Genomic DNA, 27491 nt, shown 5'->3' with positions numbered 1-27491 from the left:
TGAAGCAGAAGGAGGGAGAGAGGAGGGGCATCAGCAGGGTAATCAAGTTATCTGCGTCTTCAAAAGCTTTGAATTTAGTTTATATTGTGGAGTTTTTTGTGACGTTTCAGTCATTATCATCAGTCATCCTTGTTTGATACAGAGAACATATTAATTGGTTAATCCATCAACTTTCTGCCACTTATCTAGGTCCACGTCACAATAATTTGATTTCTTCATATCATCAAATTATTATCCAATGCTTGCAAGTGTACCGGCGAAGAACTCGTACTTTACATAACCCAATCCTCAACACAAGTACAAACACGTGTGATATGATGATAATTCATTCTAGACCATATTGTCCCAACTGGTTTTCCATCATACTTTCATGCTTTTGTCAGTATGATTGTGAAACAGATATCAATTGGCATTCAATGTGGTATTTAAAGGCGTTATGGAATAAAGAAATGAACAGTATACGTCAACAACACAGATGCTGTGTGTGTGTTGTACAAGGCTCTTTTTCATCAGCTCTGTCTTTACATGTTGCCACCATGCTGTCATTGCTTACTATGTTCACAATGTGGCTCATCCAGTGGAGTCATAATCAGGTCATAATCAGTTCATAATATTCTCCAATAGGAATTCCCAGCCGGTCACTCTGAACAACCATAACGGCCCAAAAATGTGACCTGACCACACTTTTGTCTGGACTGAAGATGACCGTAAAAGAGAACAAGTCTTCTGGGAACAAGTGCAATAGCAGTATAAGTTGAGCTTTTTAGACCACCAACATTAAGACAGCATAAATATAAACCTTATGTGCTCTGACACTATTCCTGAATCCTGCTCTAGCCATCCAATGAAGACATTACTGCCTTTTTAAAATGATTAGATTGTATCTCCGGAGAGACGTACTGTACGATGCTTCTGAGTAAACACAAGTCTTTACAAGGCTGGTAGGTTCTTAAGACTCGATGCACTGTGACTGTCGTATTAAAGCACGCCCTTGTGGTTCACTGAGCAATGTACCGCTCTCCTCCTTGCTCTTTCTTGACTGTCTGATCACTCTATTTCTGGATTCACCCCAACTCACCCCTCCAGCTGTTGGGTCACTCTGTGCCTTCGCCCTTTTCTGTTTCTCTTGGAGTCCACATTCATCTCTTCATCTCAAAGTTGCAGTTGTTTGTTTTTTAGCTTCACTCTGTTCACGCTGTAGCATCAGTAGAGTAGGGAACATTAGCTTCTGTCTTAGCCACACATAAGCTATATCATCATCACTGTGGGCCTTTCCCAAATACAACACAATGCACAAGTCGTGAATATGCAACAGTGACGAGGTGTTTAAATTGTACTCTCTGTTTGGATCTGCATTACTTTCTGAGTCTGATATTATTCGCTAAAGTGTTTCAGTTGTGTGCGTGTGTGTGTGCGTGTGCGATAATAATATCCCTTGTCAGCCTCCTGAAGATTAGCCTCAACAGAAGAAATCCGCTGTCATATTCCCTCACCTTGTTCTCTCTCTCTCTCTCTCTCTCTCTCTCTCTCTCTCTCTCTCTCTCTCTCGTCTAATATTGTTTTACATTTCAGTGACTCGCTCTCTTCTAAATTCAGCGCTCAGGTTTTTTTTTTGTGCCTGTGGAGAAAAAATTGGGTCACAAGCTCTGTGATTTAAAATATTCAGATTTTTCTGAAGCTTATTTGTTGGAATGATTTTTTTTTTTCTTCTTCTATTCTCAGATCTGCATTAGACTGAAAATAGTCAGAAGACGAGCGGTCCTGACTCAAACTGGTCCTCAATGGACCAGTGAAATCTTTCCCACCCTGCCAGTTAAAAGCAATGTTTTTTGGAGCTGGACGCCGTAGCAGAGTGTGTGTGGGGCCCCTCCTCTTCCCCCCTCCTGACATGGGATGCCAGCCTCCTTCCTCCCTGCCCTGAGCTCTCCTCGGGCGCCATGAACAGCTACAGAGACAGAGGGGTCACCTGCACCTCCTCAGACCTCCTGGATGGAGGAGGGTTGCCCCAGCACGCTCTGTTTCGTCACACCCCTAATGGCCACCCCGCTCTTGGCCTCACAGACATGGTCATCCAACCACGCGTCTCCGTGCCCAAAATGGGTGTTCGTGCGCGGATTGCAGAATGGCCCCCACGCCGCGCGCAGTCCAGGGAGTCGCTGCTCGAAAACGGACAAATGGGCCTCATTCACCACGTAGACGACTGCTCCGCTTCAATGTCTTCTTCAGTTTTGTCACCTGACGTCGGTTTGGTGCGGGGAGGAGTTACCAGGTTGCCACGGCGACGCTCCAAGGATGTAGAGTTCAGAGGAGGAGGGTTCGGCTTCGACAGACATTGCCCTTTTAACCTGAGAGCGTTCCCTCCACTGAGACAGCGCTCAAACAGCGAGGTGACGCTGAGCGAACAGGACGAAAATGAGGTGGGTCTCTAATGTGCTGTCGTTCTCACACCTGCAGGGTGGGTCAAGGCCTTTTTAGTTCTGTAGCCTTTTGCGTTTACACTGACTTTGTACAAACAAACAAAGATGGTTAAACATGAAGTTAAAGTTGCAAAGCACTACTTTGACTGGTCATGATGCACTTTCCTGCATTTAATGTGTTTGTGTATCTTCTCTGGTGTCACAGAGACGTAACACGATTATGAGCACTATTACTCAAGACTGCAGCTCGACCTCATGTCATGTATTATGACAAACAGGCAGAATTAAGGACAACAAATAAAGAAGGGATCTTTCACACTCGCCAAAACTAACTGAACTTAGCAGGCAAATACACATCAGAGTTTGTTTGAAATTACCCAAAAGTGTGCTTTTCACACGTAACCTAACTTTATGTTTGATCAAAATATTAATGCTAGCATCATTGTTGATTTGTTGTCCACTGATATATCTTCTCTCCCCTTTCTGCCTCAAGGTGGAGGTTCGTGGAGGATGTGGCATGGGTAGCCTATTCAGAGAGTATGGCAGCACCTCCTCCATTGACATCCAGGGCATTCCTGAGCAGAGCTTCTTCGACATGCTCAGTCAGTTCCACCAGGAGAGGCCTGACCAGCGCAGCTCGGCACCCATACGCCTCGGGGAGCTGCTGCGCGCTCCAGACTCACCACCGAGCGCACCTTTCCCCGCCGCTCCCTCGCCTGGTCCTTCAGGTGGGGACGACAGGGGGACGGGAAGGAAGGACGGAGCTGAGAGGGTGAGGAAGAAGAGTGGCGGGACGGAGTCGTCGCTGGGCACCTCCTCTTTGTTCAGGAAGCTTAAGAGCTCTAGTCGCGGCGAACTGGATGGAGGGAAAGGTGAGAATAGCGAGGACGGGGGAGGTCGGGGTTCAGCAGACGCCTCCTACAAACCGTGGGTGTGTCCCAAGAGCTTTGTCCACTTCGATGCACAGAGTATCCTATTTGACCTCCACGAGGCGGCGGCTCAGCGAGGCTACGCCGCCCAGAGGAGGAACACCGCCACGGGGGCATCGGCTGCATCAGTGTCCCTGTCTGTCTCCAGATCCTCAGCTCCGAGTGTGAACGACCCAGTTTACTCCAGCATAGAGGATCTGACCCTGAACCTCGACCCCGGCTCCATGACGCCTTCCCCGGGCATGGACCCACTGGACGGGCCTCCTGGAGCCCACAGCTCGAGCCAACTGCTCCTCTGCTGCCCCCACTTCCTCAATGAGACCGGAGGCCACGGGGAGCGCAACATCAGCTTCCTCAGCTCGTCAGCAGAGCGGGACGGAGGAGGAGACGGACCGAGGGGTTGGCTGAGGAGGAGTAACGCCAGCGTCTCGGTGCTCGAGGTGCCTATTGAACAGCAGGTCACGAGGCTGGACCGACTGAAGCTGTACGGCATCGAGCATGTAGACCTGGGGGCCAGGTACTACAGAGACTACTTCCATGGGAAAGGTAACACTGAGACACTTTTGCTATAATTCAGATATCACACTTATTCATTGATGTTGATGCAATGATCACAAGAATCAGACGTATTAAAGAGAAAAGGATTATACATGATTGTGGTTTGCAGTATTACAACATACAACTTTTGTTGTAATTTATAGATGCTATAAACTGAATTGGTTTATATTCCAGTTATAGTGAATAAAAAGATTAGAGCATACTTCAAGTAGGACTGTTTCTTTGCATCTCATCTTTCAAAAACAAAGAAATTGCAGTGACTTTTTAAATAAAGATTCAGTTCGACAAGAAGATGTTACCTTGGGCTCTAGAGAAACTATGATATTTTTCCCTATTCTCTGACATTTTATAGACTCAATTATTAGTTGCTTAAGTAAAATAGAATTTAAAAAGTATTTGCAAACAATATCTCATACTGATATCTATTCTTCTGACATCGTTTTGCAAAAATAACATTCTTTTCAATGTGAATTAATTGTTTGGTCTATAAAAAGCCCATCATTGTTTCCCAAAGACCGAGCTGGCAATCAAAAATCTAAAACCTAAAAATATTTAGTTTTATTTAGTACAAAGGACTGAGAATACAATCCAGATTTTCTTGATACATTTGTTTGGTCCATACAAGTTGTATAGTATGTTATAAAAGTCTATAACATGCTGGTAAATAATTGACATATTTATAATACGTTTATTTAATATATTTGAAATATTGAATTGTCATGTTTAATTCCATCAACAGTCCAAAACCCAAACACGTTCAGATTACTATCACAAAAGAGTTAGAGAACCAGGGAATATTCACATTTTAGAAGCTCTGATTTGGCATCGGCGTAGATGTCGTTCCCCAAATCTCATCCTGCGGCTGTTAATACCCAGCTGGGCCTGAGCAAAGCAGAGTTTTTATTACACATGTAGCTGCCACTGGACTGTTGGCCAACTCTGAGCTGATAATACACTACCGGCCTTTCTGCGCAATCACAAGTACCACTTAACATGGTCAGCCACTGCAGCTTTGTTTTACATGTGGCTTTCGGTGTCAGAAGTAACACCTAACTTCAGAGAGGAAAGGTGTGTGTGGTGTGATTGTACACATGTTTGTTGGCAAGTCTTGTCAACATCCCCTCTTCAGACACTGGGGATGAAACTTCCTCTCGGCAAGCATCATCTGGCTGCCCCCTAATTAGTGACAGATGCTGTTAGGACCGTGTGTGTGTGTGTGTGTGTGTGTGTGTGTGTGTGTGTGTGTGTGTGTGTGTGTGTGTGTGTGTGAGTGTGAGACAGGCCTGCAGCCACACAGATAAAGGTTATCATTCCAAAAATATGTTCTGCTGACGCGTTTGTAGCTTAGCTGTCCCGCAGAATGCTACTGTGGTTGTGTTGTGCGAGAAAGCCTCCTGAAAAAGCTGACATCCTCACCCCATGACATGGAAGCTATGCAGCCTGAGTCTCCAGTCAGAAGGGGGATCGAGGAGGAATACTTGTCAAGCTAGATTCCTCTCCGAGTGTCTGGAGAATCTGTCTTTCGACTCCCACACTGCCTGTGGCATCGGCATTACCACGGCTTAGTTCAGGAGCTTTAGAAGAGGACTTGCAAGATGCTTGTGAAGTGCGTTGATAGCTTTGGTCTCAGCCTCTTAATGGATGATTACGTTGTGTAACAGGCCACAGCATGTTAATGGGCAACTTTAGAGACTCCATTTTTGTTTGTTTCTTGTATTTATATTGTATGCAGTCTTATTGTTAAATACAGTATTGAATGGTATTGTATTCCCTTATGGTAGCTAAATTGATTTAGGAATGACTTAAGTGTTGATTACTAGATATCGTTTCATTGTGTTAGTCCTGTCCTTGACTAAATGCCCCTCCTCTGCCAGTCCTGCTTATTACACATATACGGAGCCAGTTAAATGTACCGTTTTCTCTCTTCATTATATCAAACCACGATACCTTTGTATTACTGACGCTACAAATTGTAGCACCTAACTGAGATATTTACTTTAATATTTCCCGTTTTAGATTTTATTTACATAACATTTTGTACCGCTGCTTAAGTTTAAACAAACTGACATTTTTAGACGTTTGACCTCTTTTGTTAAATATAAATAAATAAAAAATACTAATAGTTGGCGATCAGCAATCCAAAACCTAAAAACATTTATTTAGAGTTTTATACTACAGAAGAGTGAGAATATTGTTTGGGGTCTATAGAAGCATAATAATTAATAATTGTACATATTTATTTACAGATGAAACAAACCTCTATTCAGACATGTTTTTCCTCAACACAAAACCTCACATTGATCTCCACCTCTTGTTGTCCTTCAATAGAGCACTCAAACTACTTTGGGGCAGACGATAAGATGGGCGCTGTGGCTGTGAGCATCCGCAGGGAGAAGCTGGAAGACACCAAAGACCTGAAAGACCAGTACCAGTACCGCCTCATTGTCAGGACTAGCGAGGTATGAACGAGCTGCCGTTTGTGTGTGTTTGTTCTGAGGATTTGTGAGTGACCGTGGTGAGTCAGTGGGAGTATGCACGCTTAAATGAATGACTTCCTACTTTCATTCTATCTTCCTGTTCCTAGCTATGACTCTCCTCACCCTGGTGTTGACCTCTTCACCACTCACCCCCTCTCTTCTCTCCCTCTTTGCCAGTGGAAAATTCCACCTGGCCAGTCTCCGCAAAGCCAAACCAAACACTGGCTGCTGAGGCCAAAGTGTTTGGCCTGCGCTCACAGGAAGCACAACCACTTTTCCACTTTGATGGCTCAAATACTCGTAATGCATTAAGTGATGGGCGGGTGAACACGGAGAATGAGTTAAGATTCTCCCTCAGATTTGTTCAAAGACGACAAACGCATCTTTTATGTTCGTTTACTTTCAGAGATTTTGCCTTCCGGAGTAGCAAACTGTAACAGCAATTATTATCGACAAACATTTGGATTAGGCGTTTGCTTACTTTTCAAGCAAAGGTATTTACGTGTTCCAGATATTTTTGGGGGTTTTCAAATGATGATGAGGTCTCTGGGAAACTGTGTGCCATATTTAATACCAAAATGTTTATTTCTTTTATCAGGAAAATAATTGACAGATTCATCTTTTACAAAAAACAATCTTTAGCTGCAGCTCTAGTATTAATCACAGTGTCTTTTTGTTTTTAATTTGAATAAGGTAAGAGAGGTTTGAGGTCTGTATGAATAGTTAGTATAGTCTTAATATTTTTTAATATAACATCTGTGTAGCATCATCAAAGTAACTCAAATAAGCAGCAAGGCTTGCTTCTGTTCATGATGGCCGCCTGTCTTCCTCTGGCACTGTGTTGTTATTATCCGGATTACATGGCTGCCTGGCCTCATCACCTTAGCTCCGGTATAACAATGGAGGCTCTCCGCCATCTAAGTACACAGAGCTCAGCTAACAGACACAGCCAGCACAGCCAGGCCTACTGTTCCCACACAGAGGAAAAGATTGATTGCTCTCAAGCCGCAGCTGCTCTCAAATATCCATTCCCCTTAGTCTGTCATTTAATTCTGTGCAGCAGTGCTGATGCAGCGAGGTGGAGAGACTTCCTCTTTCTCCCTCCATCACACACTTATGCACGCAGCCCTCTGACGCTGCGGCCCAGCATGTCGCCCTCACTCAGCGGCTGACGAGTTGAAAACGAAAGCGCCATAACTTCAGCCGAGTGTCAATCAGGTTTAATTTATCTGTGGCACGCCCGAGTCTCAACCCAGGTTCAACTGTCTCTCCGGCCAGCTCCAAAGTCTGCCATGCATTTTTAATGAAGCTGCATTTGTGTGTGTGTAGTTGTAAGTGTGTTTGTGTGCGGTGAGAAGGAACAGCCCATTCCTCCCAACTGTATCTGAGGCTATTATAGCCTCACTGTTTTGAAGCAGGTCAATGTCCTCTCACCGGGGAGCAGCAATCTGCGGCAGCACAATACTGAGCAGAATATTAATTGACAATACTGCTCGACCTAAAATCCTCCACACAGTACAAGAAATGTTTTAACCGAAAAAGGAAATAATACTCAACAATGATGTAACAAAGTGTGAGTTTTGATTTAAAGAGAGAGGGATGCAGAAAGAGAGTAAACAAACAAAAAAGTCAATAACCTTTCGGAATAAGTAGACAGATGAATAGTAAAGGTGATAGTAATACTATTTCGGCTCCTGGTCTGAGTAAAGGGATCAATAAAAGGGGGCCATGTTAAAATTCATTTGTCTTTTTCCCACCCAAAACTGTTAAGGGGTCTAAATCAACAATGGACCACTGGAGTCATTTTCATTGTGATTTTAGATATTTATATTCTTAAAATATTTTTCCCCGTCCCCACTTTCAGCTTGTGACCCTGCGCGGCTCCATTTTAGAGGACGCGGTGGCGTCTACGGGGCGGCACGGCACCGTGCGGGGGCTACCGCTCAAGGAGGTCCTGGAGCAGGTCGTCCCGGAGCTCAGCATCTCCTGTTTGAGATTGGCGCTCAGCACACCCAAAGTCACAGAGCAGCTCCTTAAACTGGACGAACAGGGGGTGAGTTCTGCGTCCGTGTCTGTATTTGCGTTTCTTTTATGGTCTTGTTTGATAAAACAAGGAAAATTTGACAGTTGATTAAAATGGTTCTTGGGCGAAATACATAAAGTGCCTGCTCAGTCGGTGACTTTAAGTCTGCTGACATGGCGGTAAAGCTAAAAATATGATAACTGATAAGAAACACAGAGGCTCATGGTGCTGCTTAGATGGTGTGTTTTAATAGTGTCTGAAACATAACTGATTCAGTGTTGGTGCAAAGTACAGAATCGGACTGAGGTCAGTGAAAGCTGAGTGGATGTGTGGCAGGGTGTGGTGTGTTTGAGCATGAGTGTGTAACCATAAAAGCTTTAATGTTTAGCTATGTTATCTCACCTTTTATTTAATGGAGGGTGAAGTGCGAGGCGGAGGTGTTTTTGTTTGTGCAGGTGTTTTTTCTACAGCAATGAAGGGGTGCTCAATGTTTAAGTGCATCTATATATGCCTCGGGGTTGTAACGTCTGCTTTGACATCACGTTGCATTAAAAGCACAGGGTTCAGGAAGCAGTGTTTCAGCTGTTTGTGTGTGCACTGCTAATGTTGTCTCTCTGCTGCCGCGCAGTTGAGTCAGAAGCACAAGGTGGGTGTTCTGCTGTGCCGTGCGGGCCAGAGCACAGAGGAGGAGATGTACAACAACGAGGAGGCGTCGCCCGCCTTCTCTGCCTTCCTGGAGCTGCTGGGGGAGCAAGTCCTCCTCAAAGGATTCACCAAATACGCCGCACAGCTCGACACAAAGAGTGAGTCTTCAGGAGAGCGCCTCTCAGAAATGCTCTACGTCCAAATAAGCGCCTGAGTTGTCTTTACATAAAAGTCCAATCTTACACTCTTTGTAATCTGAATAATATTTTCTCAGCATCTTTATCATTGCACACATCCAAATGAAATGCTGTCAGATCAACGGCTAAACGTCTAAATCCTTCACTGATTTGAGGGAACATAAAACTCTCCACATCATAACAACAAGTGGGACCTTGAAGCGTTGTGTTGAATTCCTTCACAGTTCTTTCATGCTGAAATAAAGCCGCATGGAACATTTACGTAAAAGACATCAATTGTACCAAATTAATTACTTATAAAACCCAGATGTTGCCAATAATGTTATGTATTCTATGTCGGAAAAGTTAGAGCCGGGCAAATTGTCATAAGCCCAGGAACAGCACAATGACAGACTTGGCGTCCTCATGGTCTCTGTTTGAACGATCACATTTTTTACACTTTAATAATACAACATCATAGTGTCATCTGCAGCTAACAATGTCTCACATAATATCAAAATCTCTTTCTCCAGCGGACTCTACGGGCACCCACTCCCTGTACACCACCTATCAGGGCTACGAGGTCATGTTCCACGTGTCCACCATGCTGCCGTACATGCCCAACAACCCACAGCAGGTCAGAGCTCCTGAGCAGCACCCCTATTGTCTGTCGGGTCTCAGGCCTGAGTACAGCTGAAAAATGCATCCACAGCTTTCTTTTTTTGTCACCCAAAGTCTGTCTGGTCGTCCATTAAAGCCTCTTGTGTTCGGAAACCACAGAAAGAATTCATAAAGTGGAAACGTGCGACACCCTCTTCATTTAGAGTCTCTTCCCTCTTTTATTCAGCTTCTCGTGTTTCGTCTTTCTTTGTCCTTTCTTACTCACTAGCGTTTTCTTTCTCTCTGCCTCTCATTCTTATACTGGATAAGAGCTGGGTGGGGTTCAGTAGTGAGTAGTTTCTTTATTTTCTCCCTTTTCTTTCTTTTATTTTTACTCCTTTAAATAAAGCTGCCTTCCTACACATTCTCCTGGGTGCTGTGGGTTTGCAGCGTGGACTGCGTGTATCAGTGAATGGTGTGTAAGATAACATTTTGTGTGTGGGTATTATGAATAGTTTGCATTAAGTGTTTGCGTGAGAGGCCCACACATATGCTCAAACAAGCCTTGTGGGCGCTCAGGATTAGTTTACTATGTGTGGTATGGGAACTGGAGACACCATTTGTTTTACCACGAAAAGAGAATACATTAATATTGTGAATTGGAGTACTATATTCTGAAAACCATGCCCACAGCGATCTATTGTTTATATTAAACAAGCTTCATCATCTTTTAAATAATCGTTAAACAGCTTGTATATGGGGAGTAGACACGAAATGTGCCGGTTGCGCCTTTTTTAAATTGAGTCAATTAAAAGTTAATATGAACAGTTAAAAAATGTTCCCAAATCAGAACGTGTAATTTTATAAATGGGCCTATAACTCCATCCAGAGGTTTAGAGAGGCGGCAGCAATGAGGTGTACCTGCTGATATGAACCTCTAGGTGGCAGCATCTGACATTAAATAAAACCTGAAGTGGATGAACGGCGACAGGAGGAGTGAAGTATAGATACTGTGGAGGCTCTTTCATTCAGGACAGAGGAATAGCAGAGCAACAGCTAGACACACTCACCTTGTATGACCAGTAATGAAATACATAGTAAATACCTGTTGAATCTTACATGTCGGCAGTATTTAGTTATTTAGAATGACAAGATCCCAAACTTCTGTTCTCCAAATGATCAACTCTAACCATAATGGTTCACTTTTTAAACCACTACCTCAGGCAAAATTTAGCACGAGTGAAACTTGCTCCTGTGGCACCATGCTAGAGAATGTTTGTGTATCTGTGTATCTGTGAGAGCATTACATAATTGGTTCTTTCACACTTCCCTTTGCAGCTGAAGAGAGGATTGGCAAGCACCACACCACAGACACAGCCTGCACTCTGTGCCATGTCTTCTACACACAGATAGACGGACAAACCAGCACACACACGGACGCAAATAGCCCACGCAGAATCCGAAAAATAAATTACATAAAGAACTGTTGTTTGGTGTCTCGTAGTGAGCGTCTAAATCTCTGGTTTCCCGTGTCAGACGCTCTTATTGTTGAGTCAGTTGTGTCAGTAGCAGTTACTCATTTTATTAATTTGTTATTTTTATCTCTCGTCTCTTCTTCCTCAGCTCCTGAGAAAGAGGCACATAGGGAACGACATCGTCACGATAATCTTTCAAGAGCCGGGAGCAATGCCTTTCACCCCGCAGAATATTCGCTCACACTTCCAGCACGTCTTTGTTATTGTCCGGGTGCACAACCCCTGCTCTGAAGGCACCTGTTACAGGTAAATGCTGATAACAGAATAAGTACATGTTCATATATACACAACTATGATCACAAATAATATTGTTTCTCACCCTTGAAATCTGTTCCACCTTTTCTTTCAGTGTTGCTGTGACCAGAATGAAGGATGTGCCTCCTTTCGGCCCACCCATCCCCAGCGGCGTCACCTTCCGCGACCCAGAAACCTTTCGTAACTTTCTCCTCGCCAAAGTTATCAATGCAGAAACTGCAGCGCACAAGTCCGAGAAGTTCCACACGATGGCGACACGAACGCGGCAGGAGTACCTGCGTGACCTGGCGGAGAATTACGTCAGCGGCACGCCGCTCGACACGGCCGGCAAGCTGAACAACCTCATCTCCCTCGCGTCTAAAAAACGGGAACGCTCCAAGGCGAGAGAGGGAGCCGAGCTGGGAGCTGCGGGGGCCATCGCCTGGAGGGTCCAGGCCCAGGACTTCAGCGGAGGTGGGACGGAGCTCCCCTGTGCCCTGGGTTTGTCGGCTGAATACGTCCTCCTCACTGACTGCTCCACCAAAGAGGTGGTGTTTAACTGTTTCTGTGCGGACGTGATCGGCTGGACGCCGGAGCGGTTGACACTGAAGATCTTCTACGGCCGAGGAGACCACATCGCCGTGCGGGTACCAGAAGGCTGTGCACCGGACATCAGGGAGGTGGTGCAGAGGTTAAAGGTGAGAGTGCAGAGCTTGTAGAGGGTATGGTGACTACATGTACATCTCTGTGACCTTTGAAAGCTTGTGTTGTGTCCGGGACCGTAGTATGTTATAGGATGTAAACAAACAAAGTTATATTTACATTTACTGTTTAATGTGTGTATCCTTGAGGTCTAACAAATGTTTTGAATGTATTGCTTTCCACAGAAAATATTTGCTACGTCTATATAATTTTCATCTCACTCTCTCTCCCCCATTTCTATACAACCATATAACTCACTCTTTCAGCTGGTTTATGAGAGGAATATAATGTGATAATTCCTGTAAAATTCAAAAAATGACATCTGGACAAAACAAAATATCTATGCAAAAAAAAAAAGAGTTCATCTTTTCTAACAGTCGCAAATATTGCATTGTTTCAGATTACGTCACCTGGTACTTTGTGTGAATATTCAGATTACAGATGGATTTCCTGCTAATTTAATTCCCCTTTTATTATGTTTCCTTTGTTTTAGAAGATACCCAGATACATAACAATATGATCACACTGTAAATCTAATATTGATGCATTCACATTATGTCTTCTCCTTGTCTAGTCGTTGACAGTGGGATGTGAGACGGTGGATATGACTCTGAGAAGAAACGGACTGGGACAACTGGGCTTCCATGTCCGTCTGGACGGCACTGTGGCTGAGGTACTGTCAGATGACCATCTGCCACGCCAGACCTCAGATTCTCACCCGTGAAGATTCTTGGCTTTACATAACTGGCTTGTTTGAAGTTTTTTTTTGGGGGGGGCAATTTCTTTTATGCAGGTGGAGGAATACGGCTTTGCCTGGCAGGCCGGACTGAGGCAGGGCAGTCGGTTGGTGGAGATCTGCAAGGTAGCCGCGGTGACGCTGACTCACGAGCAGATGATCGACCTGCTGAGGACGTCGGTCACGGTCAAAGTCATCATCATTCCTCCGTACGAAGAGGGGGGGGCCTCGCAGGTGTGTTAAAATGTCTTAGAAGCTGAACTACGAGAGTGACTCATTGTTAAACCGCTCTGCTGAATACAGATGTTGAGGAGGTAGGCGACAGCATTGCTGAGTGTTAGCAGGCAGTAGTGGAAGGACAAGAGCGAGCCGAGTGCGAGTGAGTGCAGGACGCTGTTCACTCAAAAGCATTGGTGAGGTAATGGCCAGACTCTAATGTTCTGAGAGGATTTTGTGTGGGAGTGCGTGAAAAGAGGAAGGAAGCGAACAGAGAGAAAGAACGATGTGTGGTTCGAGAGGAAATAGGCGGAATGAAGCACGGAGACAAAAAAGAAAGAAGCATTTGTTTCCCTCTCCTTTGTATCTCGCTCAGCTTACTATCGCCTTTTTCCCTCCTCCCACAATCTTTTTCTTTTCCCTCCCGTCATCCTTCTCCAACCTTTCATCTACACATACGGCCTTGACAAAGACAGAATAACGAGGCCTTATGAGACGCTGTGGTGTTACAGAGCAGTTATGGAGGTGAAGAATAACCACAGTGGGGGTTTCTGACTGAGAACCAGGGCTTTCAAATACAGTAATTGTGGCTCATTGTGTGATCGCACAGTGGTTAGATATCTTTAATGTTCGAGGCAGTTTAATTACAGCAAGTTAAATCCTATATATATATATATATATACACACACACACACACACACACACACACTCTCTCTGAAGTAGCAGCTGATAATTAAGAGTCTTGCATTTCACTCATCCCCCACTCTCTCTCTCTCTCTCTCTCCCTCTCTCTCTCTCTCTCTCTCTCTCTGACTCGTTTGCCGTTGTGTGCCAGGCAAGCAGATTGCATGAGATTACGGCTTGGATTCTGCAGGGAGAACCACAAAAAAAAGGGCTGCATAAAATAAATAAACGAGTAGAAGTGATTAATTAAAAATGCATGCCCTGTGCGAATGAAAAGAACGGAAAAGAGGGAGGGATAGAGAGAGAGAGGCAGGGTTTATTGAGTTGGAGAGGCAGAGAAGCGCTCGGTGAGGAGGACGTGTCTCAACACCACCGAGAGGGAGAGAGGTGGGTGGAGGAGAGAGAGAAAGAGAAACCAGAGTTGGAAGTGTTTTTCCTTTCTGCTCTGACTGGTCATCCTGTGCTCTTGTAAGATGGAGGGATACGGAGGAGAGAAGGTGTGATGTTGTAGTGGGTTTGACCACGTGTATGTTGGGATGCTGTGTCACGTCTGCCAGCGTGATGGAGGAAACGCTGCATGTCCACATATGTAGACTCCGCTCTCTCTGAGGTTCGTACTACTGCTTTGTTACTGTGTGGGCATTGATTGAGTTGGTAGTTTCCGTGATTGATCAAGGTGTGTGTGTGTGTGTGTGAGTGTGTGTGTTTACATCTCTACAGCTTTCTTTTGATAACGTATTACGGTCTCGTAGCAGAGTAGAGGGTTTAGTGTCCCCAGGCTCGGCCGTAAATCCAGGTTATTATATATAAAAGAATTATAAAAAGCATATTTTCTCACTTATCTCTGCCGGTATGTATTCATGCAGATAGATTTGGTTTTATTTCTTGTAATGTATACTGAGATGTCTTCCTCCACCACAATACAATAGAGGTAAATGGAATTTTATTTATTCTGCTCAAACTATATTATATACTACTATATTTTTTATCTTTGTTTAAATAATGTCTCTGTTATTCAGATTTATCCAAACTGTTCACTGTGTACAGATTGAACTGGAACTATATTCTGGTGAAGAAAGTCTTTAATAGTTGGGTTTGTTTGTTTGTGGCTGTTTTTTTTTATATAATTTGGATGAGAGCTAAGAGAAAATGTTGATTAATCATATAGTCAGGAAATGAATCTGCAACTATTTTAATTATCCATTAATTGTTCAAGACACATTTAAGACACAAAGGCAATTACTCTACATAATACATTCATCGTTAAAATGCTGATTTTAAAAGAATATAAACACTTTTTGAAGGAAATTAGAATGGAGACAAGAACATGATAGGTAGGTAAGATAGTTAATGATTCAGGCAAATCATTTCAGTCATGTTTAAGTAAAAATGCTGATTTTTATTCTTTTAGCCTATTCAAATATGAATATTTGCTTGTCTTTTATAACAAATAATACTTTTAAAGACTCATTTTTACACCAAACGATTAATAAATCGTTTGATTTATAATGAAAATCATCATTACTTACTCTTTCAGGCATACGATGCGTCCTTATCTCTCTTATTTCAATCTTTGCATCTTCATCTTTTATCTTATTTATTTTGTATAACCCTCTTTCACCTCACATTCTTCCACAGTCATGGCCACCCTTCTCTCTCTTCCTCTCGGCATTTGTCTCATCTTGAATACGTCCTCTATGCGTATGTGATGCCTCCTGCCTTCCTGTCAAAGGCTGTGAATGAAATAATGATGATGTGTAAAAGGGATGTGCTGGGTCTTGGGTTAGCTGGAGGCTACTATTAGAACATTTCAGTTGTGTTTGTGCAGAAGGGTACAGGTCTTGTTCAGCTGCAGTCCAGAGCTTCAGAGAGAACGCTGCTGCTTCTCCTCAGTGCTTTTTACTGAGCCAGAGCTGATGATCAACATATGAGGGCTGCGTTGGACATTTAAGTGTCGAGCACTTGATTGACTTGCTGGATCTCCCTTCTCTCTCTGTGTCTTCAGGGGCTGCACAGAGGAGTATGAGATGAAGACCATGGAGCAGAAGCCAGAACCTGAGCCTCTGGCTGCCGGCTACCGACCCTCCCCTCGCTCCACGTGGCGATGGGACAGCCCACCCATTCCTCCAGGGCTCCACGGCGTCCCCAACCAACAGCGCTGGGCCCCCATGGGTCCCCCACCTCCTCCACTGCCCCGCTCACACAAGACCATGATGACCGTTCCCTACAGGGAGCCCCAGCACCTCAACTCTAAAAGGTGAGACTTTTTTTTGCAGCATGTTTTTCCACTTCATTTAAATAAATGGTTTCTTGTGTTCCTTTTGCAGCTTTACTCGTATGCCTCTCTGTGGTCTGTTGTTCTGTCGGTTCACCCTCTCTGTGTGTCCTCCAGGCCTGTGAGCTACCCAGAGAACCACTACAGTCTGTCTCCTGCAGGAGTGCTGCCCTACAGAAACCCCTCTGCCAGCTTCTCCTCACCCTCCTCCGGCCTGGTCGGCCTCTCCGCCATGGGGCCGCCTGGAATCACATCAGGCCCCTTCGTACGCTACAAACCCTCCCCCGACAGGTGTGTGTGTGTGTGTGTGTGTGTGTGTGTGTGTGTGTGTGTGTGTGTGTGTGTGTGTGTGTGTGTTTGTTTTCTGAGCTCTCCTCCATTACTCCTTTTGATCTTGATTAAACATGTCTGATGTAAGTCATAACTACTGTTTTGTTTGCTTGAGGTGGATTATCTCTGTTTATAAGATGAGGCTGACTAATGTGGCAGGTCTGCAGTTAGACGTGTGTGAACACACGGTCTCCTTGAGGAGGGATCTGGTGTGTGGGCGGCTCTTCTTCACTGTGTGGAGGTTGATAACATCTCGCTCAACCGGATAAATGTGTTTTATTCAACTGCCAGGACTATCAGGACGCAAAACAGAAATTAAAATCAAAACGCTGCATTTTTAGGGCTTTTCTTTAGCATTTCATTTAAGTAATCTAACCTCAGATGTTTGTTGTTTCATATGTAACTGACAGTGGCATGAATGTGGTTATTAATCAAATGCTGCCCCTTCTATAATCCATCTCTGTAGATATGGAGCAGGACAGCGCCCCCTGCTGCCCTTTGAGCCCCATTTCAGTGTGGACATCACCTCCAGTGGAGAGTCTTCCTCAGGCTTCACCAGTCAGGAAAGCACCATGGAGCGCTGCAAGACAGGTACACCACCTGTTAAGAACCGCTAGTAACTAATGTACAATATGTTGTGAATGCTTCTAAACCCCCCTGTACACTACCTGCTCCGCTCCAAATGGCAGACAGACTATCAGCTTGCCGGTGACATAGTGGAGCAGATCTTTTTTCTCATTAGTTGGTAAAGACCAAGACGACGCTAAAAGAGAGTGACAGGACGTAAATGTTTCAGGTGGTCAAAAACACAACTCTAAAATACTAATAATGCTGCTGGATATGCAAACAGGCAACTGATAGTATGTGTCCAAAAAATAATGTGTTGCAGGTTGTAAATTAATCAGACTCGTCTTAAACTACATTCATGGTCTTTTTGATGTGTGTGCACAGTAGAGATAACGCCATGTGATTTCATTCGTTGGTGGAGGTCAGTGTTTAAATGTGCTATAAGTATTTAATCCTCTTTGCCAACCATAGAGGTTCAGTGTAATTTTCTTTAATCCTGTGAGTGTGTGTGTTTTCTCTCTAGAACCCCTCTGGCATGTCCCCGTGTCGTCGTCTCGGGGACCGAGTGGTGGAGCGGGGCAGAGGAGACCGACCAGACAGGATGTCCCGGGGAAAGACTCTCCAAACCGACACTCAAAGGTCAGACTTGTCCTCACACCGTCTCATTTTATTCATCTTCTTTGCCTCGTTGCCTCCGAGTTTGTCTCAATGTATTTTTCCTCTGCAGGGCGAGACTCAGTACTCCAGCCACTCCAGCAGTAACACTCTGTCCAGTAACGCCTCCAGCGGCCACAGCGACGAGCGCTGGTTTGACGGAGGAGCTGGAGGAGAGCGAGGAAGCGGAGGTGGCCTCGGCGACCCAGTGGACCCAGACCCGGACCTCAACAAGGGGGGGTCTAACGACAGTGGAATCGACGCCTCAACCCACTACAACAACAATCGCCAGGGAAACATGTCCAACATCCAGTCCCACAAGCCCGTGCACTGCTTTGCGCCCTACAGCGGCGTCCAGGAGCTGCCCGTGGGAAGGAGCAGCGGAGAGGCGAGGAGACGAGAGTCTTCACCCATCATAGCACCCTCAGCTAATCAGAACAAAGCTTACCTCACCAGGACATTCCCGCCTCCTGGCTCCAGCGCAGATAAAATGGATGCTTTCAAGCCCAGGTAAGTGTCCGACTCACTTCTGTGGCATTCTTATAAAGCTTATATTATTTTAACAAATTAACTCATCAACTCAATGAATGACAGGAAACATATGTGCTGGCTTAGAGAGAGTGTTGCATTCATAAGTCTTGCAGTTAAATGTTGCTTGGCTTCAGAGAGAATGTGTGTGCTTTCAGACTTTCAACCAGTTTTGAGGAAACTTAATGATGCACCAAGTAGTCATTGTGTACCACCACCAGATTCTTTAAAATAAATAGTTTCACATGGAAATCTATCTTTAAAGGGTACATTAAGATTAAAGCAGCCTAATCCTTGTGAAGCACACAGATCATCATGTGATCTCTTCTGCTGGTGCACTTGCTTCCCCCACATCATCAAACACACAACACAGGCTTCGGCCGCTCTGTGCGAGTGCCATCGACTGTGCCTGGGATGTGTTCCACCATCAACATAATATAGACATCAAATGAATGTATGACACAGATGATTCCTAACGGTTTGTGGACAGTTTGACCAAAAAAAGCATAGACCTTACAACTAAATCCGTCAGAGGATTACAGTAGGTGTTATTGGGAGATAAATGATGGTGTTTGCAGTTCATAACTCATCTGCTGTTCAACTCTTTGCTGTTAATGGTCTTGTATCAGCAGTCCAGAGCATAGTATCGGCTGTGTGAACTTTAATTGCATATTCTTATCTTCATGCCTGATCAATGGATTTGATAAGAATTAATTATGCATGTATTATATTATATTACATTATATTAATGTGGAAAGACAACACATACAAAGAGCTGAACAATAAACTAAATGTATCATCTGTGAGCAAAACCAAAATACATGTGCTCTGATCATTTATTGTTTATGGTAGCCTTACATGTCAGAGGATCTCCCACAACTGTCATTTAATCGCAAGATTATTATGTCTTCTTTCTTAAAAGAATAGTTTGGCATTTTGGGGAGTCAGCTCATTGAAACAGGAGGAAACAGGAAGCCTGGCTCTGTCCAAATGGAAGAAAAAGCCACATGCACCTTTACTGCTAAAGCTTACTAATAAACACACTTAAGGGGCGCTTATTATTAAACTATTTCTTAAAAGTAAAAATGTCGAAGATTATTATTATTGATATAAATATGTCTATTCCCGCATTCCCAGAAAAAGTGCCTCTTATTGTCCCAAAGAGAACGAAACAGAGATCTCTGAGATTGTAACTTAAAAGTTTCAGAATTCTAAAACTCCTTCCTGGCAGATAGCTCTTTTTGTGGCATGAAATATTTGAATAATCCTGCAAAGTGGCAAATCTTTAAATCATATAATGTAAAATGCAGTATTTGAACACAAATGTTTTTCATCTTTTTTAAATAATTTACCTTGCATCAGCTATCTGTGACTTGGCCAATCGCATCCTGGCCCTTTACCGTACCTTCAGTCAAATCGTTCTTAACCAGGTGCATGTGCGTGTCCTCTCAGGGCGTACACACCGCAGGGTTACAAGACTCCAGCTGAGAAAGCCCGGCCTGTCCGAGCCGCTACGACCACGCCCACGTCAGCTCATTTAGGCTCCGCCCCTCTGTCCAGCTCCGCCCCCAAGGCCTTTTATGGGAAGAGCCGACAACCCGCCTGGCAGAACGAGGACAATGGTTCGTCACCTTCAAACGTGACCACGACGTCCAGCTCTGACAGCAGCAAGAGCAGGAAGTAAGTTAGTGAAGGACGATGTCGTTTTCAGGTTTCTGACCCCGTTTAGTTTTTGATCTCCACCACTGAGCAACGATCTTATATTCTTTTACTGTAACATCACTCTTGTTGAAATAGAATGACAAGCACACTTAAAAAGTGCATCGAAAATCTCCACTGACTTGCCAGTTCTTCATTTACAATGCATGCAAGGAAATGTCAATATTGTTAATGCAACATATGACTGTATACTCACTTTGTGTAAACCAGTGATCCCCAACCTGTTAAAAGTGACCAGTTAAAGGAAAGTGCTTTGAGCTCTGAATGCTGCAATTATTGTTTAATTCAAAAGAAAAAAAAGATTAGAGGAAAATATAAAATAATTAGCACAACTCTGTTTTCTGTTTCCGTTTACTGTTGATCAATTCATGACCCCTCTGATTTATCTTGCGACCTCTTGTTGGAGTCATGACCCAGAGGTTAGGGACCACTGTTATAAAGGTCGTTTCAGTTATAGTTTTTCTAGAAAAACTAGACTGTGTTCCGTGCTCTTTGGCCTAAAACCAGCTTCCAAAACACTGTCCTGTAAACGGGCTGGAAGTGTCAATGGGTTGGGTCAGTGTTGTTTGTGCTTTGGTCTCATGTCTCGTGTCTCGTATCTCCAGGCAGGTGGATACAAACTCAAAGAACGTGTTTGGACAACCTCGGCTGCGAGCCTCACTGAGGGATCTGCGTTCTCCGAGACGGACTTACAAAAGCACCATTGAAGACGACCTGAAGAAACTGATCATCATGGACAACCCGGGAGAGACGCCGCCGAGAGATCCAGTGAGGAACACTCTTAACGGCGGACCGTTATCTCAGTCAGCAATTTTACTTTGAAGAACTCGCACACGCGGCTCTCTGATCTCTGGTCGCTTCTCTCTCTCAGTCTCCCAGGCGAACCTTGCAGCGCACCTTCTCAGATGAGTCGCTGTGCAGCGGGCGGCGAGAGGCCAGCTTCGCCAACTCTGAGAACCCGACGACGCCCACTGACGTTCTGTTCACCTGCACGCTGCCCACACGCAGACACGGCGCCACCAACCAAATGCAGAGCAAGAAGGGTGAGTCTAAACTTCTGCTTTGAGGCAGGTGGACAACACTTTCACTGCTGTGTAGAGTTTATTAGCTGCCAAGTTTCATTCTGTGGGAATCTAAGGAGCTCAGTGATGAAAGCAATCATATTATTATTGTAATGCACAACCTTGTGCTATGTAGATGTCATTGTCTCCTGGAGAGGTTTGTTTGCCCACTGTTCTGCTCTCCTGTCCTCAGTGCCTCTGTCCGCCTCAGAGCTGTCTCTCACTGAGGTTAGGGACAAAGTTCCCCCCCTGAGGAGGCTCGATCCCGGGCTGATGCCTCTTCCTGACACAGCCTGTGGGCTGGAGTGGTCCAGCCTGGTCAATGCCGCTAAAGTCTACGAAGGTGAGGCTGGAGGCACCTCAGGATTAGGTTTGTTCAACTCAGTGTGAGATTCTAAATGTAGCATGTGGCATTTTGTGTATTGCTTTGCCTCCACAACCATGATGGTTTTGGGGTTGTTTGTCTCAGAAAAGCCTGGAGGGAATGTCTTCAAATTTAAATGAAACACACTTGCTTTCCAGGAAGAAGTGATTCAATTTTGGTGGTCAAAGTTCAAGTTATCGGCCATAACTCAATCAGTCATATGCTAATTATGACAATTCCTCATATATTTAACATTTGACATTTTGAACAGGCATGGATGTCAACCGCAATAAGGCGGAGGCATACAACCATGAGGCGGTAATTCTATTTCTCTTATGCTTTGGACCAAAGGTTCTGCAAAAGAATTCTGTTAAAATTCACAAATGTTTACATTAATCATCTACATATCAGATTTTTGTATGTTTTATTGTTCAATTTAATGCTAAACAAATCAAAATTTCCCAAACACATAATGTTCATGTTCTGTCGTCACAACCAATATGCACGATAAAAAACAACAACACATGAATAAGTGTCTATCTTTAGTCCCAGATAGATGTGAAACATATTGTTTGGATGTTGGTGGGCTCCACCGTCTCTCGGCTCTCTTCTGTCACACGACACTCCTGGGAAAGGAGGAGATCTCTGCGTTCATCTTTGCTTCCTACACGATCGCCTGCTCTGCTTCCCAGCCACTGTTTCTTTTCTGGGTCTCCTGTCCCTTGTGTCCTCTGCAACCAGAAAGACGATCACAGCGCAGACACACACACACACACACACACACACACACACACACACACACACACACACACACACACACACACACACTAGACTCAACTAGCCAACACTTGATCCATAACCCTGCTGTGCTGAGCTGTGATTGTATCATGTATCTCGAGGGACACTCAGGGTAAAAAGACTCATTTATGCAGCTTTTATAAAGTGTGATTATGTGTCTCTGTTGCAGCACAAAGAGCAGTTTCCCTCTTCTCGCTGACGGAGCCACAGGTTGGAGCTCCAGACATGAGACCGGTCGTCAGTCCAGTCCAGTTCCAGACTCCTCAGACACCGCGGACCACACCGACGTTCAGCGGGTATGTCAACCTCACTGAGAACTCCAGGAATACACTCACTACGCACTACTGCCATCTGGTGGTGATGCACTTCACTGTCAGAAGTTGCACTGAATCCCAAGCTTGTTTACTCCTTTGTATATTCTCACGATAGTAAACAGTTGGATGTTTGAATTGTTGCTCCAGTTGCCAGACAGGCAGTCTATTGAGTGAGCTAGTGAGCTGCACTCAGTATATTATTATTATTATATGATATCATTGAAACTGAAGAGCTGCAGTTCAGACAGTCTTGCATAAGAATGAACGCACTCACACAAACGTCAGTAAAACCTGTCCTTCCTCTCCACCTACATAACTTGTGCAGATCGCTGTGTGTATTTTTGTTTGTTTTTTGGCTCTATGCCAAGTGATTTGGGCTCAAATGATGATAATGATTATTATTATTATTATACTTGGTACATGAAGGGCCGAGGGAAAAACTGAAAATACACTCGCTAGTAAGCAGTCACAAATACCCCCGACAGAGCCGTCCCACTCCTGAGGGTCCGGGGCTCTCAAAGGGCCCTCAGGTATCTGCAACGGGTCAGCAAACGAGTAGCTATCAGGCCAGCTGTCCCCAGTACCAGTTTCTTTCTTTTTATTCTATTATTATAGCAGTATTATTAAGTACTACTTGCTCAGGCTTTCCTTATTTTTCTCTATCAGTTTAAAACACTACTTAATACTCCTGCCCTACGTAACCACCGGTAGGAACAAGAACTGGTTTAGAAGTTTTTAATAGCAATGATATTCTACACTCACCTAAAAGATTATTAGAAACACCTGTTCAATTTCTCATTAATGCAATTATCTAATCAACCAATCACATGGCAGTTGCTTCAATGCATTTAGGGGTGTGGTCCTGGTCAAGACAATCTCCTGAACTCCAAACTGAATGTCAGAATGGGAAAGAAAGGTGATTTAAGCAATTTTGAGCGTGGCATGGTTGTTGGTGCCAGACGGGCCGGTCTGAGTATTTCACAATCTGCTCAGTTACTGGGATTTTCACGCACAACCATTTCTAGGGTTTACAAAGAATGGTGTGAAAAGGGAAAAACATCCAGTGTGCGGCAGTCCTGTGGGCGAAAATGCCTTGTTGATGCTAGAGGTCAGAGGAGAATGGGCCGACTGATTCAAGCTGATAGAAGAGCAACTTTGACTGAAATAGCCACTCGTTACAACCGAGGTATGCAGCAAAGCATTTGTGAAGCCACAACACGCACAACCTTGAGGCAGATGGGCTACAACAGCAGAAGACCCCACCGGGTACCACTCATCTCCACTACAAATAGGAACAAGAGGCTACAATTTGCAAGAGCTCACCAACATTGGACAGTTGAAGACTGGAAAAATGTTGCCTGTTCTGATGAGTCTCGATTTCTGTTGAGACATTCAGATGGTAGAGTCAGAATTTGGCGTAAACAGAATGAGAACATGGATCCATCATGCCTTGTTACCACTGTGCAGGCTGGTGGTGTAATGGTGTGGGGGATGTTTTCTTGGCACACTTTAGGCCCCTTAGTGCCAATTGGGCATGGTTTAAATGCCACGGCCTACCTGAGCATTGTTTCTGACCATGTCCATCCCTTTATGGCCAGCATGTACCATCCTCTGATGGCTACTTCCAGCAGGATAATGCACCATGTCACAAAGCTCGAATCATTTCTAATTGGTTTCTTGAACATGACAATGAGTTCACTGTACTAAAATGGCCCCCACAGTCACCAGATCTCAACCCAATAGAGCATCTTTGGGATGTGGTGGAACGGGAGCTTCGTGCCCTGGATGTGCATCCCACAAATCTCCATCAACTGCAAGATGCTATCCTATCAATATGGGCCAACATTTCTAAAGAATGCTTTCAGCACCTTGTTGAATCAATGCCACGTAGAATTAAGGCAGTTCTGAAGGCGAAAGGGGGTCAAACACAGTATTAGTATGGTGTTCCTAATAATCCTTTAGGTGAGTGTATATTCTGTTATTCGTCTATTCATGTGTTGTATACGTATTGTGTTCCTGTTTTGTGTACTGCCCTTTGCACTAATAGCATAAATAATAATAATAATCTGTGCCGTGTGTGTAAACAGCGACGAGGTGCCCAACGAGTTTTCTGGTCGGCTCTTCCACCTGGAAGTGATGTTGAAACAGCTGAACAACGATCTGGAGAGAGTAAGAACCTTTTTAGTCTTTCACAATTTTCCTTTATTAAACTGTTTAAAAAAAAGTTAACAACACCTCTAAATCTGTCCAATCAATGTTGTCTGTTTCATTTGTGTAAAGACGACAAGTTTTAGATATTATGTGGTGCTCGTAGACACAGAGCCAGGCTAGCTGTTACCTCCTGTTTCCAGTCTTTATGCTAAGCTATGCTACATGTCTCCTGGCTGTAGCTTCAGATTCAGTGGATACACGTGAGCGTGGTATCCATCCAGAGTTTTTCCCAAAAGGATTCCCTTAAAGTGAAAGTTACAGTTTCATTAATTGTCCGATCACACGTAACAAAACAAAAATCCTTGTTTCTCCTCTTCTGTCCTCGTTTTCGTCTCTACCGCCAGGAGAAGAAGGATAAAGTCATTCTGCTGGCAGAGATGGCCGACCTGAGAGAGAATAACCAGCGCTTGCAGGTGGAGAGCCACTCAGCTAGCGAGCAGCTGCGCAAGTTCAGCACTCTTTTTACTAACGACCAGACAGAGAGTGAGCACGAGGCTCACTCCCTAACACACGAAACGGACCCGAGGAGGGAGTGACGCCTGCAGAAGAAGAAGAAGAAGAAGAAGAAGACGTTCAGGCCACAGAGGAAGGGCGACGGTGCGAGTACCCATGATTCCTTGCACGCGCAGCGGCGGCAGAGGTCATAATGATGTCACCTCATTCAGCTTCCACTGGACTGCCTTAAACTGTAGAGACAGTTGATTTTTGAAATGCAACACTCCCTGAAAGTCTCACTACAGAGCAGAGACCCTCCCGCTCTATTCTCTGAGCCTGTTTATTTTTATAGACTGAAGTCAAAAAGTCGTATATATATATATATATATATATATATATATAGATATATATATATATATATATATATATATATATATATATATATATATACACAAATGCTACTATGCTAGAGGAGCGAGTAGGAGAGGAAACTGTTTTAGAGAACACTAAATCACCTGGAGAGGCCTAATACTGTTCCTGCAGCGAATCAGCCAAATAAAAAAGACTCATTACAGACTGCATCTCCCAGAATGCACTAGAAGTAATGGAAGCTCTACAGACATGGTACTGTAGATAGATGTCTGTGTGGTACAATTCCCATGTATCAAAATTACCTATATTGTACTGATATTGTTGTACTAAAGAGGTGTGTGTGTGTGTGTGTGTGTGTGTGTGTGTGTGTGTGTGTGTGTGTGTGTGTGTGTGTGTGTGTGTGTGTGTGTGTGTGTGTGTGTGTGTGTCGCTGATGGTACTCAGAAACGTTTAGGCACAACAGTGTTTGTGCTCGAGGCAAAACGCATTTTATTACCCTTTGGTGTGAGTTTGTGAGATTGAATGTGATGGTCTATTATAGGATGTTTTGAGTGCTGAACAAAGCAGTTTACTGTAATATGAACTCTTGTGGGTCACCATATTCTTCTTTCCTCCGTTTACATGGATGAACCCGTGGCCCTTTAGATGTGAAACAAGCCATCAGCGTGTGGAGCAAGTGTAAACGGCCGATGTCATGCAGCTCGGTGATATTAATAGTATCATATCTCTAATGTAGTGCATTGTTTTGTGAATTACACTTTCACTGTTTTCAGCAGTGCCGTATCATCTCAGATCTAAATGTACTGAATAATTGTTTTTACATTGCGTCGTTACCACAGTACGTCTTTGAAATTATCTTTTTTTTATATATTTAAAGCGGTAGTTTGACAGACTTTCAGTTAATTATACACAAACAAACAAAGACGGTTGTTAGCTTCACATGAAGATTTGGAATCGAGTGAAAACAACAAGCCTGGCTCTGTCCAAAAGTAACAAAATCCACCAGCCAGCAGCACTAAATTAACATGTTCTCTCTAATTTGTTCATCCCAAATAAAGTCTGAGTTTAAAAAAGGAAAATTCATTGTTTTAGGGACTATTGTTTTGGAGAGCAGTAACTCGCAGGACGTCGCTCGGTCCTGGTGTTACACCAAATTCTCTGATCTGATTGGCAATTTCAGCTGAAAATGTCTTTCTTTTTTTAATTTATCAAACTGCATCACATACTTGATTTGATAGCTGTTACCAAACATGGTGTCCTGAAAAATGTCAAATCATTCTTATATTTATGTCGTCATTGCATACTAATTAAAATGAAACTGTATTGTGTGCTTCTCGAAAACATGTTCTGTACATGTAACTCCTTCATATCCGAACCAGTGAGAGAGAGGGCTTGTCCCCGTGTTCTTTGATAACCCAAATGAACACAAGACACTATTTATACTGCTAGCTTGCTTAATGATATTGTCTTACTATATCTATTTTTCATACAGAAATAATGAGTGTTTTTTTCGACGTTGGTACTGAACAATTACATCCCTGCAGAGGATGACACGTAATCTTCCCGTGTCAGTTGTACTTATTGCTGATGAAGTTGTACTCGATGATCTCCTGCTCGGCCCTGTCGGACTGATCCTTCCCTCATCAGGAGGTTTCTCCTTCCCTGGTCTGACTGGAACTGTTGAACTTTAAATCCTAACTCTCAGGTTTCTCAACATGCTTTTCAATGACATTAAACCATCAGTTAGGAGTGGGCGATGTAAATGAAAGGTCTACAGCGTAAGGTTTATACCATTGTCGTCATCCCTTTAATACTTATGGGCGTATTCATTCATTTTAGGCAAAGTAGAAAATCTGACCTTTTTTATGTCAATATTAATTTTGTTTTTAATGATTGAATATCTTGATTCATAAGTGTTTAATTTGCAGAAA

The 27491-nt window shown here is 43.9% G+C and overlaps 1 protein-coding gene across 1 annotated transcript; it reads left to right on the top strand.

Moving 5' to 3' along the window:
• Positions 1–1937: 1937 nt before the first annotated feature.
• sipa1l3 (signal-induced proliferation-associated 1 like 3) lies at positions 1938–25384 on the top strand (the record flags this gene model as incomplete). The annotated part of the gene is given in 23 exon segments (XM_079225126.1): positions 1938–2417; positions 2911–3892; positions 6233–6363; positions 8246–8434; positions 9033–9207; positions 9759–9862; positions 11449–11606; positions 11710–12292; positions 12871–12969; positions 13090–13251; positions 13253–13266; positions 15938–16189; positions 16325–16498; positions 17004–17128; positions 17628–17743; positions 17832–18268; positions 19739–19966; positions 20611–20773; positions 20877–21048; positions 21260–21409; positions 22398–22524; positions 24630–24711; positions 25098–25384. Coding segments are annotated over 23 exon segments (5295 nt in total). The 3' UTR covers positions 25290–25384.
• Between the last annotated feature and the right edge of the window lie 2107 nt (positions 25385–27491).

The sequence above is a fragment of the Taurulus bubalis genome, assembly GCF_910589615.1.
Source record: "Taurulus bubalis genome assembly, chromosome: 10".
In the NCBI taxonomy this organism is placed as follows: domain Eukaryota; kingdom Metazoa; phylum Chordata; class Actinopteri; order Perciformes; family Cottidae; genus Taurulus; species Taurulus bubalis.
The sequence above is the reverse complement of the archived record's forward strand: the minus strand, read 5'-3'. Positions and strand labels throughout refer to the sequence as shown.